General features: G+C 38.6%; 1 protein-coding gene and 1 long non-coding RNA gene across 6 annotated transcripts in view; one reads left to right on the top strand and one right to left on the bottom strand.

Annotated features, from left to right (window-relative positions):
* csmd3b (CUB and Sushi multiple domains 3b) overlaps positions 1-16402 on the top strand; it is a 424286-nt gene that overhangs the window by 372724 nt on the left and 35160 nt on the right. For 3 of the 5 annotated variants that reach the window (XM_076878974.1, XM_076878975.1, XM_076878977.1), the window contains exons 45-54: positions 434-611; positions 3672-3817; positions 7600-7680; positions 9110-9223; positions 9351-9539; positions 9747-9905; positions 12132-12320; positions 14591-14776; positions 14944-15138; positions 15813-15986. In XM_076878974.1, coding sequence (XP_076735089.1) covers positions 434-611; positions 3672-3817; positions 7600-7680; positions 9110-9223; positions 9351-9539; positions 9747-9905; positions 12132-12320; positions 14591-14776; positions 14944-15138; positions 15813-15986 — 1611 coding nt within the window. The remainder of the gene's footprint in view (positions 1-433; positions 612-3671; positions 3818-7599; positions 7681-9109; positions 9224-9350; positions 9540-9746; positions 9906-12131; positions 12321-14590; positions 14777-14943; positions 15139-15812; positions 15987-16402) is intronic. The other 2 variants (XM_076878976.1, XM_004549144.4) reach the window with 1 other exon arrangement.
* LOC143414494 (uncharacterized) overlaps positions 12081-16402 on the bottom strand; it is a 41999-nt gene continuing 37677 nt past the window's right edge. Inside the window, exon 3 of the long non-coding RNA XR_013095111.1 lies at positions 12081-12332. This is a non-coding gene — a long non-coding RNA (uncharacterized LOC143414494). The remainder of the gene's footprint in view (positions 12333-16402) is intronic.

Consider the following 16402-nt stretch of genomic DNA (forward strand, 5'->3'; position numbering starts at 1 on the left):
TGGAGGATATGTGGTGCTATCATAACAATATAGTCTCTTAATGATATAAACACAATATACATATATATAGGGACAGATATTATTACTGTTGTAAAGATTAATAATCTCACTCTCACTATAAATTATCTTACTCTTATTGTTTTGTTTACTCCACACATGAAAGAAATCGTTCTAATTTCAAGATGATAACATTTCATATTGAGCCATATTGTTCTAACATCAGCACAGCTGAGAGTCAGCTGAGCTGTGGGACAGAAATAAAAATGTAATGACAATTTATTAAAGGTGTTAAGGTGTTATCCAGTGGTCATTACATGAGTGATAGAGACATTTTCTTTCACAGCGATCCCGACAATTATTGAAGCTTCACAATGGCAGTTCTAATTTGCGGGTAATTTATTAAGGGCAATTCTGTTAATATTCTCACTTGCAGCACTCTGCGGTGGTAACATCACGTCATTAAACGGAACCATTTACTCTCCCGGCCATCCTGAGGAATACCCAAATTTCCAGGACTGTGTGTGGAGCGTTCGAGTTCCTCCTGGACACGGGATTTATATCAACTTTACTGTACTGAGCACAGAGCCCATATATGACTACATTACTGTCTGGTAGGTGCTATTTACTTTTTCAATTAGCACGTTTTATATTTGCTCTACTTCTTAACTGACAGTATTCATGCTCATTATGTGCTATTATTATAATGCTATCCCTTCTTCTCGCTGCCTCAAGTGAGTTTAAGTAAGAAATGTTTTATTTGACTGAATAACTATTTAATTTGTACCACATAACTTTCTGTTCACACACACTTTCTTTTCTCTCTCTCTAGCCGGATGCTACGCTCTTTAAAATCTTTTCAGAGCTAACCACTAATTGGCTAAATTCCTGCAAGGTTACTATGACTGCAGACACCATGTCATGCATATAAAGTCACTCTGATATAATTTTCTTCTTGTCACGGTTTACCCATTTTTGTTTTTAGCCATAGGTCTTTCTCTTCTTTGGCCTGTCCCTTACACTATCTTTAATGCTCGGCCAGCCTTATATGTTATATACAATACATCGTTCGCTTCCCAGCTAACCAGCCTTGACTTCTCTCTTCATTATTCTTCTTGAGGAAAACAGCCATTGGCAACACTAGACATTTTGTCAATGCAGGTGCTTAAATGGTGCTTAGATACCACGCTACATAGATATCTGCAGGTACAAGGTGGTAGCAGAACCATAAATACGTTGCATCGTTTATTGCTACGGGTGCCATGATGCTGCCCCTTTCTCCAGAGTCCCTCCACCTACTCCTGTTTCCTATAAAAAGACAACAGGGTGCGATGTAGCCGCATAGGCATTTGAGGCAGGGCTGAGCAAAAAGAACACAACAGCAGGACAAGACGTGGTTTGCTGCTGATACATTTCCTTGCAAATCGTGTATTTTTAGACCAGCACAGAAGGACCGAATGTCTGGCTTGTTCTGTTGTTATCCTGTCTTTCTGTAAGCACTGCCAACCTTCCAGATGTCCAGGTCTGGCTGTTTCTTTAGCCACACGGAAACTGTAAAATTGTTCTAACAAGAAACTTTCTCTCCTCTTTAGAAAGTCTGAGAACTCTCAACTTTTTAGGTCAGCAGAAAATATAATGAAAATTAGATTTTAATTTAGCTCAGATTTAAATATAAAAGGTATTTTTCTCACAACATTCACCACCTGATATTCCAAGATGCCTTTATTGTCTGTAGAAGTCATGAAATTATAGATATGATTAGCTCCGCGCTTGCCATGCTGTCAAAACTGCTTTTACAGTTCTGTTTTTCCTCAGACTTGAGAAGAAGCCTCACAGGATTGCAACTCTGTCAACTGTTTCTCACTCCAATATCAAATCTAACTCATTAACCTAACTTTCTAGGAATAAATCAAGTTTTCAAGCTCAGTTGGTGATTTGATTTGGCTGTAAAATGTCAGAAAAGCAGGAATAAGACATTTAGGAATAGAAAAACAGCAGTTCCTTGACTGTAATGTTTAACTTGTTAGCAAAATTGCTGCAGCTTACTAATTCATTTGATCCATTGCTTCACTCCTCAGAGTGCTACAGGATGGTGTATAGCTCAGTTATATCAAGCAAATCTGTAATTTCACACTTATTGCTTTATGGTATTGTTTGGCTTCTACACAAACATGACATTGCAGACCTTCCTCTTTAGCAGCTATCCACTGAAAAAAGCAGCTTGTTTTCTTCAGCAGTTGGTGTGTGACTTGTTTAGCTCTAGTTTTAGTCTATAGTTGTGCGATATCCAGCCTGTCTTTCCCACACCACGACACAGTTGAAGCATGTGCCGCCCACCCACAGCTGATTGTGTGAATTCCATGAATTGGTCGCACAGCGTGTTTCTGACCCTTTGGTCTGTCAGAAAAGTGGACGGACTGAAGCAAAGACGACACAAGAATGCGGTAAAAATTCCCGATCTTAGTCACGCAATCATGCTGGCTCCCCATAGAGAGCGCGGTGTCAGTGGTAGAGGTGTGATTTTCACAGCGGTCTCTTCAGTCCAGAGCCAGCCGACCTGACAGTCGCTTAGTCTGCTAATTGGTCTCAAACTGGGAGGCTTGCTACAGCGATCCACTGCAAAAGTTTCCATATATGTCACAGATGTTTCTATATATTGTGAAACCTTATCTTTAAAGCCTATTCTGTACTGAAAGTGTTGCGTTGACATACTAATAAATGTTAGCGAGCGAGTGCATCAGCTGTAATCAAGCAGTGGAAGGCAATAAGTGCAACTGCTCTGATGACTCTGAGCCACCCAATGCGAATCAGAGAAGGGGATGATTCTGTTCATAACCTGGCAGGTATAATTAGTCTCTTCCAAAAACACTTAACAGCAGGAAATAATCATTTAATTTAACTTCATGATTATGCTTTTTAATCACAGATAATGAGTCTGATATTGGTTAGTTCCAGTCTGACAGCTGGTGCTGTCATTAAAGGTGAAATATGTTCACTGAGAGCATGACCTGCCATTTGATGGATAACCTCCTGCCTGCCTTCTCGGGTAATTGTGTGACTTTTTGCGAATGCCAGGCCCATATTAGTGGGAACAGTGAAGCCAAGTCTACACCAGGACTAACATTTGTTATTCTTATGATCTGTCAACAGTTCAGTCAATATTTATGAACTCATCCCCAAGCAAGAACAAGAGAGCCATAGATTTGTGGGTTGTGGTGTTATCAAGAGCTGTTACTTTGTCAGAGAATTTGAATCTAAATTTCAGAGCATTTCTTATCTAAATGAGCTTTTTGACATTGTGGTTTGTATTGTTTTGAGAAGGAAGATGAGCCCATAGCCATGCACAATCGGTGTTGGAGCCAGCACTTTGTCACACAATGTCCATCTGCATTTGCAGTTAATGGAGCAGGTCTCATAAAAAATCGTCAAGTCTCTTCTGTCTTTGTTTCTAGCCTTGGAGCAACCATTTCCTGAACATAAATAGCCATCTAACTGTCACCGATGACTGCAATAACTTATTCAAATTATATCTTAGGTGGACGTTCAAGCCCATTGTTCTATAAAGAAAGATCAAGTCCACTCGTTTATGGGCCTTTATTCTCTCGCTGTCTTCTTGGTCACACAGGTTTTGTGTATGTTTTCTTTGTGTTTCATTCTGGGGTTTTTTACCACAGGGATGGTCCAGATCAGTCTTCTCCTCAGATTGGACAGTTCAGCGGAAACACAGCTTTGGAGTCCGTCTATTCAACGTCCAACATCATCCTCATCAAATTCCACTCGGACTTCTCTGGAGCCGGCTTTTTTGTCTTAAGTTATCATGGTAAGAAAGAGACCACATTATCACAGAGATAATGATAATATCAGCCTGCCGTAGAAGCATGTTACTTGATTGTCTGCGCAGTTACAGATGATGCTCTCATTAGCGCTTTTCTCTGTAGTTGTCTTTGTTGTCCTGAGGTATGGCAACAGTGTAGCGCAATCATTAGTTCTAGCTCCAATAGTTTTTTGTTGAACTGAACTCTCTTTAACTTCACAGTCAGATCTACTTCCTTTGACTCATTCTGACTCATTTGAAATTGATCTTCCTCTCTTTGCCACATCCTATCACAGTGATTAGTAATTAATATTCTTAATGTTATGAACCGAGTTGATAATAGCAACACTGTAGAAACATTCTCTTTGAAATGACTAAACTCGTCATTTTCAAGCTTTCGTCTTTCCGACTTTATCTTTGAGTGCGGACTACTGAGGAGTTTCACTATACCACTATCCCGCCCACTGTTACTACCCAGTTATTTTTAAATGATGCTTAAAAATGACTCCAAAAAAATGTTAATACAAAGTTTGTGATGTGTGATTCACTTTGGGGCGACACTGAAAAGCTTTTGAGGTCTCGGCTGCTCGAAGAAGAGATTATTAAACCAGTTGGTAACATTTCCAAATGTGTTAAAAAAAACACTTGGTAATGCTTTATGATCATTTTTTTTAGAATGATCTTACCATAAATAGACAATACAATCTGTATTTTTGTTTGTTTGTCCATGAAACAACCAACATTCGAGCACAGGTACATCTTTACGTATCTATAGATATTATGACATCATCATGTTGCTTGGCAAAATAACCCCTGCTGCTCATTATAAAAGTATACTATTTTAATTTTTCAACATTAACTTCTGTTTTTGCAAACAGTGAATATACTCATGTCTAAGTATGCGGTGATGGTGATGTTTATGTATGGCATCAATATTACATTATATAATTCTACACAATAACCAATGAAGTCATGTTTTATATCAAAAATGGAATGCTTGCTAAATAATTGTATAAAACGAATTAAGGAAATGGGATTTTAAGGCATAGTTGTGTGTGTGTGTGTATATATATATATATAAGTATATATGTGTGTGTGATGCAGATATTAATAAATGCACCATTAACTAATAAATGTCTAATAAAGTAGTGCTAATCTTAATACAGGAATAAGATTGCTTAGTAGAGGTTTAATGTAGCCTAATAGGCTTGTTTGTTTGATGCTGTTTACTGTGGTTCTACTAAAGGTAGCACTGCAAGGGATGGAACTTTTTTAGCAACTGAAAAGCTCATTAATCTTGTTTTTGTTAAACTTCCAATTAAATGATGGTTTCCTGTGTTCTTAGACGCTGTCAGATTAAAAAGCACGTTGATAGCTTTATCTCTTTATCTCATACAGTAGAAAAAAAAACAAAGTAAGCAGCAAACCTGCAATTTACTCATAAAAATGTGTGTTGCATTGGTTCACAAAAATCAGCTATTGAGTGTTTGTCTTTTGCACCCTGTTAGTAGAAAGAAGTGTTTTCTATCTGTCTTACACCTTTTTAAAAAAAACAGTCATTTTCCCTTCACAGACTTTTGGAGTATTTGTCCTGGTCCTTAGCTGCTCTTTCTCCATTCCTGCACTGTCTGTGCCATTTAGGTTTTCATCCACCTTAATCTGTGCTGTGGTCCTTTGGTGCCTCTGTATTTCTTTTTGTTTTCAAATACTGCTTATGGTGAAAACCACTCCATTCATCTAAAGATTCCTACACATAGCATACTGTACATTAAAGTACATAAGAAATCATCAAAATGTTTAGAAGCAGGGAAATGCAAAACTCTTTTTTTTATATTACATTTAATTATCATCTATTGTCTTTTTAAATTTCATTTAATGGGTGAATCTATATTTTTACTGACTAATGTTTCTGGTATGTGTCATTATGACACAAAAGTTAATTCCACAATGGTTTTACTTTAACTAAAAGATGACAGGCTTTTTTAAAGTTGACAAAATAATGTTTAAAGAACCTCATGAGCTCTTGACAGCCGTCATAATGAATTGTCATCAAGCTGAAGATGATGCTATTTTTCAAAATAAAACCTAATATTTTGGAATAACAAGAACGTCACTACACTGTAAAGATGGCTGCTTGTTTTTTTTTATGTCAGGATAGTTTTGGTTCCTGAAAAATTTGAAAGCTTCAAATGAGTCACTTTTTTGCACTCGTTTCATCCGTCACAACACAGTTTCTCATTGGTTCTCCCGCATTCTCTCTCACAGATGTACCCACGCCTCTTTATTTCCCCCCCCCGAAGCCTGTTTCCTGCTTCTCAAAAGTTTCTGTTCAGTGCTCTTTAGTGAAAATATGTCAAGTTGTTTTTGAACAGGCTTCCCTTTTTCAGACAGATGACACATTGTTAATGAATTTTTGTTGGCAGGTTTTAACTGTCAGTTGTCACACTCACACAGGAACAGCACCATCTGATGGATTCAAGTTTACTTTCAATTTCTGCTTTATTGGACGATGAACAGCAAAAAGTGACAGGGAAGATGGATAAAATGGAAAGGGGGTGACATGTATGGCAGTAGTAGTTAGCATTATTTGGTCGCGTCTCTTTTCGAGACAATATTAGAAGAAAACAAGAAAGACAGCGAAAATGAAAGAAAGATGAGAGCAGAGCAGCCTATTTGATCATCCGTACAGAACTTAAATTGTTGCATAATAATTACCAGAAGAATGGGAACCTTTCATGATTCGCTGCACTGACGTTTTCTTAAGCAGAAACTTGTCACTATAAAGTATTGTTCTTAAGTTTTCTTTTGAGTGTCCTTCAGTGACCTGTAAAGAAATTCAGAATGCCCTAGTTTGAATCTGAGACAGATACTAAAGAGAAAATTTAGTTTGAAATGCCAAATAAGCGCCAAAAGAAGGATCAAGCCACCGTTTGAGGATATTCATCTACTTCAGCGCTCCCATCGTTGGCAGGATTACATACTTGTTATTCTTCATTTTCATCAGTCAACTCAGTGGAGTGGTTGAATTCAAAGGTGTGGAGCTTCCATACACAGACGAGGGCCACGCACGGGTGACTAGCATCATGAACACGAGGCTGAGAGAGCCAGTGTATGTGACACGCATGTGGAAGTAGCTATAAAAATGGTCTCAGAGCTAAGCGAAATCGATGACTGCTAACAGTGATCCTTTCATCGCGCGTAGAAGCACAGAGCTTGCTGCACACACAAACATAGACATGCACTTGCTCAAACATTTACACACATCCTGGCGCGCACTCATAGACCACAGGGCTTTGATATGCATTAGAGCATCAGAAGCTATTGGCAGGTCTCATTTTCATAGTCAATTTCATCTTGACTTACAGCCCTTAGCCCTCTCTCCTTCGCTCGCTTCTTGTCCTCCCTTTTTCCTGTCTGTGTCTGCCTCTATTCTCTAACTCGCTCTCTCTTTTCACTCTTTCTCTCTCTCTCTGTTAGCAAGTGATCTACAGTCATGCAGTAATATTGATTACAGCCTTCAGCTCAGTGGCTGTGAAGTTAGTTCCTCTTTATGATTCAAGACAGTGCTGTGTCTGTGTAGCTGATCTGTTCTTGATTCCATACTTTGCCCACCATTTGAACTTAAAAAGTTCAGTTAAACCGATGCGACCAAGATTGAATGTCACACTATTCTGTCCTTTCATTGCACTTGGAAAAAAATTACATTTAAATTTTAACACGGGATCCTTGAACACATTTTTTATACATTGTTCCTTTTTCTGTCTCCTCTCCGTTTCTGTATCTCCCAGCCTACCAATTAAGGGTTTGCCAGCCTCCTCCAGAAGTTCCCAGTGCTGACATGCTGATGGAGGATGGCGAGCTTGAGATAGGTGAGCTGTCTGTCTGCCTGCCATTGCTCACAGATGTGTCACTTTGATGGATAAAAAGGACACGATAACACGAATGAAGACTTAAATCAAGGATGATTGGTGTTATATTGTGTATATATATTCTGTAATTCATTTTTTATTGGTTTAAGACACGCACTAATCCAATCATATACACTCACTGGCCTCTTCATTAGGTACACCTGTTCAATTGTGCATTAAGACAAATATCTAACTTGCCAGTCACATAACTGGCAATAACTGAATGCATTTAGGCATTGAGGCATTAGGACAAGCTGCTGGACTTTAAACTAAGCATCAGGATGGCAGATTTTCCAATACAATCATATGTAGGGTCTAGAGAAAATATCCAGTGAGGAGCGGTTTGCTTCGTGACAAGGCTTTGGTGATGCCAGAGGTCAGTGAAGAAGGATGGCCAGACTGCTTCAAATTGATAAGAAAACAACAGTAACTCAAATAACTGCTCTTTACTACCAAGGTATCCACAAGAGCATGTCACACAACACATTAAACCTTGAAGCAGATGGGATACAACAGTAAAAGATGATACCAGGTGCCACTTTTGACAGCTAGGAACAGCAAACTGAGGCTACAGTTCACACAAGCTCACTCAAATTGTACAATAGTAGATTGGAAAAATGTCATCTGATGTTTTTGCTGCAATATTCAGAATAGGGTAAAAAATTTGACATAAACAAAATAAAAACATGGATCTACCCTGCCTTCATTCAGTGATTTAAGCTGGTGCTGGTGTTGTAATGCTGTTGGTGATGGTTTCTTGGATCACAAATCTCACAATGGGTTCACTGTACTCAAATGGCCTCCACAGTCATCAGAACTCTATCCCGTAGAGCCCATTTGGAATGTGCTGGAACAACAATGGAGGCCCAACTGACAAATCTGCAGCAACAGTTTGATGCTATCATGTCAGTGTGGAGCAAACTCTTCGGGGGGATGTTTCCAGCACCTTGTTGAGTCTATACCACAAAGAGTTAAGAAGGTTCTGAAGACAAAACAAGGTCACATTCAGTAATAACATATTATAACCAATAAAGTGGAGCATGGGTGTACTGTGTATACAAATAAAAGTCCTGTACTGAAGATGTGGCTCGAGTAAAAATTGCTCCTGGCATGTGATAATATTTCATGTTTTTATTGCCAATCATCAAGCTGAAGTTTGTATGAGTTAAATTTGTAGCAATTTATAACAATTCATCATCTCAACAAGTTGATAAGATGCTTTCTATTGAAACGTTTAATTCTAAAGTCATTAGAGTACATAGGCTGTAATGTAAAGACTTTCTTGGAAATGTGTTGAAATCAAGCACTCAAATGTACTTAGAGTTTACCACTCTAAGCTATGCTAGCACCAGCTCTGTTTTCTATAGACACACTGATTTTGTGTCTCCAGGCGACATCATCAGGTACAGATGTCATCCTGGATTTTCATTGGTTGGCAGTGAGATTCTTACCTGTCGCTTAGGAGAGAGGCTGCAGATGGATTCACCACCCCCAACATGCCAAGGTCAGTGGATGCCAGTACAAAACCAGTTTAAGTTACTATTTTCAGCTTGACACCGTCAAAAAAACCCATCAAGCTGTGTAGTCATTCAATATAACAATTGGCTTTGCTATTTATTTTTTACTTACAGTTCAGTGCCCTGCACATGATGTGCGATACGACTCCTCAGGTGTCATCTTAAGCCCTGGCTGGCCAGAAAGCTACCCTAACCTCCAAATGTGTTCGTGGAGTGTTACAGTGGAGAAAGGATACAATGTCACAATAACCTTTGAAAGTTTTCACACCGAGAGAGAGTTTGACGTGTTGGAGATTTTTGATGGTAAAAAACACAAAAAAGAACGCAGATTTCAACATCAGAGAGCCACACATCACACTCATAGACACATTTTTGAAAGAATGCACACCGCTGTATTATACCAAATGTCACTGTATTCTCATGTCTCATTCCTTCTATTATTGCTGTCTTTCTTTCCCTGTCTCTCTCTCCATTATTCCATCTCTTTCACTTTATCTTAATCCCTGTCAGGTCCCACATCCAACAGCCCCACCTTGGCGACACTTAGTGGTGACCTGCCAACACCCTTTAACCTCACAACCTCTGGACACCAGTTCCTAGTCCGCTGGTCTTCAGACCATGGCACAAACAAGAAAGGCTTCAAAATTCGCTATGTTGGTGAGTACCAAAGTATGTATCCCAACTTTATTTTACTACTACTTTTAATATAATGCATGAAAATAAGGACAACAGCAGACAGAGGCAGACAGAAGGAGCTGTTTGTACCATTTAATTTGCACAATAAATATTTAAAGATGTGAAAGTTTGAGAGCTTATGGGAAGAAAGTTCGTGAAAAAAAAATATCACAATATCTCGCTGTACCTTATTTCTCTATCTTTAACATATGTTTCTAGCAAACTTCTGTCTGCCTCCTGAAGCACTTTACTGAAATGCGTTATAGGTTAGTTCTTAAGTTTTATCTGTGTGAAGACATCTTGATGAGCACAGATGCTGTTTTACAGCAAGCTTTGCATTTAGGCAATCTCGCACCTGGGCCTGCTGAGTAGCTTTAGACTGTTGGGTAATGAGGCTTGAGTGCCTTATTCAAGGACATTTTTGACAGTTAAAGGGGAGGAGACAATTTTACCAGTTTAGTTTGCTTATTCACTCCATATACTCTAGCCAGGAGGTTGTTTCTTTAACCTTTGAAACACCACTGCACTGTATGATGAATTATGCGCAGAAAAATAACAGGAAAAAAAAGCTAAACGCGCTCACACTCGGTAACCTTCTTTGGTGGCGGTGATTAATGTGAGCATCTGCAAGAAATGTTAAACATATGCTGTAAGCCTACTAATACCGGGGTTCAACTTCGGCTATGTTTTTAACTTGGAAAATCAAGCCAGTGCATGACGGTGAGTGTACTTCCTCCTTTGAGAAAACATAATGTGATGAAATTTTAATTACAATGAGAAAATTTAGTCCTCTTGTCAGGTAGTAAAGTAAAATTTTCTCAACATATTATTGTCATTATAAAAAACATCCATGTGAGATTAAAATCAGCAGTTTAACGCCATCAATCTTAAAACTAGTACAGGGGAAGAACCATCTGATGAGATATTGTCAACTGGCTGCTTTGCTATATGCTGATTAAACTTTCAGTGCTTTTAGAAATAAACTGTGTCAGACATGCTTACTTAGAAATCACTGTACAAAACTGTACAAAACTTCCCTGGCACTGATTCTACCCCAAGAAAAAAGGGGTGAACAAAAAACCCTCACAACTCTTAAGTGGTCTCAGACTATTTTGGTTCAAAACCCAACCACACAGATACTGGGGCAGTAGCATACTAGAGGGACAAAACAGGCTTATCACTAATACATAAGACAAGTTAAGATGTTGTTGTGGGGTTCTTGCCCAGTTTGGAGAATTACAGACCATGCACTGTGGACCAAGGTCTGGGTAATATTGATATAATAAGACCAAGAATAGTGTGTGTGTGTGTGTGTGTGTGTGTGTGTGTGTGTGTGTGTGTGTGTGTGTGTGTGTGTGTGTGTGTGTGTATATATATATATATATATACATAAAAAGATGTGTGAATCATATAAAGATACTTACTGAAAGTGGAGGTGGAAATGAGCCTAATAGGTCCACTTAAAATTGACAGGTTTTTGGCAGTTGCAGCACGAGTCCCTCCAGATGCCATTATTGTCTGTCGTAGAGGATTAATGTTTCCCTTTATTAAGAATATTTAATAAAGCTACCTATAGCAATCAATGACTTTGCGGGCGGTGTGTCCAGTAATGTCTCATGTCCGTTGTAACTGCACTCGCTGGTTGTTCAGTGAGAGGGCTCTGCCAAGAGCGACTATGTGTAATTATAATTGACATTCATATAGTTGTCACATGGCTCCTAATTGGGTGAAAAACTTTCTTTTAAGATCGCCTGGAAAGGTATGAGACCTGTTAGGAACATGACCATCAATATCTTTAATTAGACTCCTTTCTCTAATTCATGGCTCATTGAGGAAAAGCATCGAGCTCTTCAAATCACAAAGCACGTCTTGTACATGATCATTTTGGAAAAATCAAAGTCCATTAGTCTTCTTTTGCTCGACATCCTGTTGTATTATAAATAAGTAGTGACTCACATTAATACAAGTTTCAGGAAATTATCTCAACCTTTGTAATTTCATAATAGCAGACATGTGAGAATCTCTGCTAGTGAATCTATTATTACTGCTAACCTTTATAATGGTGCATACCTGCATGCAGATATAGTGCAGCACTATCTACTGAATGAGCTTTACCTCTTTTGTGTTTATTGTGCAAGTTTCTTTGTTGATGACAGTAACCCTCCCGGTCTGTAGCAATTTCAAATCCTTGTTTTTCAAATGTGCTTTTTTCCACTGCAGCTCTGTACTGCTCCACCCCAGACTCCCCGCTCCACGGCTCCATCTCCTCACAGAGCGGCGGTCACGTTAACAGTGTGGTGAGGTGGGCTTGCGACCGTGGATACCGTCTCATAGGCAACGCCACAGCAACCTGCCGCCGCACATCACTTGGCTACCATGCGTGGGATTCTCCTGTACCTGCGTGCCAAGGTGTGTTTGTCTCTGTGAGGAAAGTGCGCAGAAATGATACAACTGTGCTGAAGAATTTAGTATCTGGAATAAAAGCATTAGTAAATTCCATTGAATGAAATGAAATGGATACTCAAAAATAATGCAAAAATCCTGAAATAGACTATTTGTTTTGACTCTGATCCATACTAGAGATGGACTGTTCCGATATTACGTATCGGTATCGATCTGATACTGACGTAAATTACTGGATCGGATATCGGAGAGAAATAAAAAATGTAATTCGATCCATTAAATATCAAAAAAGCACCTCACAAAACTTACGACACGGCGTAACTCGGCTCATAACCGTAGCACGTTGGAGCAGTGTGCTCACGTGATAGAAGAGAGAAGTAAAGCAAGTGTAAAAGTTCATCTCTGAATGTTTGTAAAGCATTTCCATATTAAGGTTAACAACCGATATATGGAGCGAGTGCCTCTTCTCTCTCCCTCCCTCTCCTGTTGCTACTTCAATCGTGAAACTGATCAATGATCAGCTGATCGGCTTTTCTGTCGGGAATCCATCTCTTTTCTTTGTTTTTGGTCCACTTTGCACCAGAAAGAGGAAACCAGCGGCTGAACAGCAGCAGCACGTTTAAGCTTGATAAGCTGTTGTTAGAATTTATTTAATATTACTTTCTAATCGAGGATCTTTTTCTACGTAGCTGACAGCTGGTAACTGTGCAGGGGCGGATCTAGCATAGTTTAGCCAGGGGGGCCGATAGGGCATTAACAGGAAAAAGGGGGCACAAAGACATACTTTTCTTTCTTATTCTTATTTTAAAATGTCTAGCTTTTAATAAATAATTATCTGAATCTTACACCCAGTTTTAATCTTGTGTAAAATATATAGAAGTCCATTACTGTATATAGTAACTGTTAAGTCTAATATACCCTAGTAAGCTATAGTACCTTTTCCTTTGGGAAGATACCATCTGTGCAGTCTGCAATTCTGTAGAAGAAAGATGTTGAATCTATTTAATTATTCTTGAAAAATAATTTATTTCTGTGCATTTTTTTTTCACACTGCATCAAATTAAAGTTGATTATGTCAATTAAGCATCATAAGGTGGGTGTTGGTTCCCTATTTTTTTTTTTTTTGCTGGGAGTTTGCAACCCTATTTGTTAGGTTGCTTAATATTTCTGCTACTCTTTAAAATACCAGAATAGGGGGGATGGAGTAGGTTTAAGTTTATTAGATTGATCAGTATTGCTGAACTATGAAATATTTTTTGTATTTTTTACATACAGGTATAACAGAATAGCTTTAGTGTTGTTGTTTATTTAAACTTGAGTATGAACTTATACAAAATGCAGCAAGATATTTAAAAAACAGTTTTATTGATTAAAACACACTATATCGGATTCATATCGGTATCGGCAGATATCAAAATTTATGATATCGGTATCGGACATAAAAAAGTGGTATCGTGGCATCTCTAATCCATACCCATATTACACTGAAACACAGCTATTGCACTTGCACAGTTTCCAATTTTGTATGGACGTGGATAAACAGATATAGCTTAGGTGTCACATCTCAACACAAAATCACAAACCCTTTAATTTGTTGTTATTTAGAGATTGATAGACTGACCAAGTAAATATAATAGCAGTGGGGGGTTTTTTTTTTCATTTTAATTTAATAAAAAGGGAAACCTTTTAAAGATGTTTTTAAAAAGTTGTCTTCTACATCTATAAGCTATACATGTAGAAGACAACTTGTAATTGCAGCTAATCTTTTTTTTTTTTTTTACTTTCTTTTTCTCTCGTTTTTGTTTGTATTCTCAGAATTTACTAAACTATATCTAAAAATTGGTGCCATCGATGTTTCCAGCGATATTGTAGACAATATCATCATGCTTCAAACAATAATTGGAAGGCACAGCTCAAAGCTGCCATCAATAGAGAGTCAAATGAAGGATGTATAGCATATTGTGGAATCTGAGTAATGTCACAGTGCTCTACAAAACGGTGTATTTAAAGCCACGATATGGAAAGTTCTGCAAGATGGATGTTTGGTGAAAATTAATTAGATTATTATTTTTTATTTTTACTTTAATAACTTAATAAAAGTACATCTTGGAGCTGATTTACAGATATACAAAACATTTGCTGGTTTTTGATTCCGAATAAACATTTCAAAGGTAGACATCAAACCTGCCTATATGACAGGCATAACTGTGCATTTGAGTTTTTCTGTGCCTGTGTGCTTGTTGTCATCTTACAAGTGTGCATCCATCCTCCCTTAGCTGTCTCATGCGGGGTACCCAAGGCTCCTATAAACGGCGGCGTTTTAACATCTGACTACTCCGTCGGAACAAGAGTTTCCTATTTTTGTAACGATGGGTACAGACTCTCCAGTAAAGAACTGACGTCAGCCATCTGTCAGCCTGATGGAACATGGAGCAACCACAACAAGATGCCGCGATGTTCTGGTTAGTAACACCCACGTACCGGCAGAATATCAACAAAATGAATGCCAAATCTGAGTATCATCGCAAATGTAAGCATATATGAATATAGCAAACCGACAGAAAATATGTGTTCTTCATTCAGATTTCATGATGGTTTATTTTCCTCTTCATACTGTCTGACTCTGCAGTGGTAGTATGTCCCAGCATCGGGTCGTTCTCTCTAGAGCATGGCCGCTGGAGGATTGTCAATGGGTCACACTACGAATACAAGACACGTATTGTGTTCACCTGTGATCCGGGATACTACAGGCTAGGCCCCGCCCACATCGAGTGCTTATCCAACGGAGTTTGGAGCTGGAGGAATGAAAGGCCGCACTGTCAGGGTAAGCGACAAAGATAATCAAGGAGGGAAGAAATTTCACAAACTGACCTGTAGCAATGGGTCTGAAAACACCTGAATTCAAACAAGAAGAGGTATAATAATAATAATAATGGATTGGATTTATATAGCGCTTTTCAAGGCACCCAAAGCGCTTTACAATACCACTATTCATTCACTCACATTTGACGATTTTGTTCAAAATTTCTGCCAAGAACAGAGCCGTTTTACAAAGTTTAAATGGATTTAAAATATATTTTAATGTCTTATTTCTACTAATGTGACGACGGTTATTTACAAAGAAAACTTGTATGCTTTGAATTTGTTATCTAACTCAGAAGAGTCACAGTGACATTTCTAAACTGAATATGATCTATTATTTCTTCTGTGGGGATTCTGTGACATTTTGAGTCAATGTCATTTTCCTTTAAAGAATTCTGTGACATTCTGAGATTTGCTATTATTTTCCTTGCCAGGCCTTTCGATGTGTGAGGACGAAAAGGAAAAAAAAAAGAGAGAAAAACACTATTGGCACCAAATTTACCTGATAAACAGCTTGCCAGCATTGGTAGCATTTCTCACTGAAGCCAATGAGCTCTAGCAGCTACACAAATTAACTTGGTGCTAAACTGGTGCACAACTGCTTTTAAATTGCTTGTGCCTGACCGTGTGTTTCAGTTATCTCCTGCGGTGAGCTGCCATCCCCACCCAATGGAAAGAAGATTGGTACTCAGACAACATTCGGTGCTACAGCCATTTTTACCTGCGATGCTGGCTTCATGCTGGTGGGGTCAGCTGTCAGAGAGTGCCTGTCATCTGGGCTTTGGAGTGGAACTGAAACACGATGTTTAGGTATGTACCAACAGCTCCAGGAGTGTGCTGAAAGATATACTATAATATAAATTATAGTACAGGGTGGGCCATTTATATGGATACACCGTAATAACATGGGAATGGTTGGTGATATTAAAGTCCTGTTTGTGGTACATTAGCATATGTGAGGGGGAAAACTCCTCAAGATGGGTGGTGACCCTGGTGGCCATTTAGAAGTCGGCCATCTTGGATACAACTTTTGTTTTTCCAATAGGAAGAGGGCCATGTGACACATCAAACTTATTGGTAATGTCACAAGAAAAACGATGGTATGCTTGGTTTCAACGTGACTTTATTCTTTCATGAGTTATTTACAAGTTTCTGACCACTTATAAAATGTGTTCAATGTCCTGCCCATTGTGTTGGATTGTCAATGCAACCCTCTTCTCCCACTC

The sequence above is a fragment of the Maylandia zebra genome, linkage group LG22, assembly GCF_041146795.1.
Source record: "Maylandia zebra isolate NMK-2024a linkage group LG22, Mzebra_GT3a, whole genome shotgun sequence".
Lineage (NCBI taxonomy): Eukaryota > Metazoa > Chordata > Actinopteri > Cichliformes > Cichlidae > Maylandia > Maylandia zebra.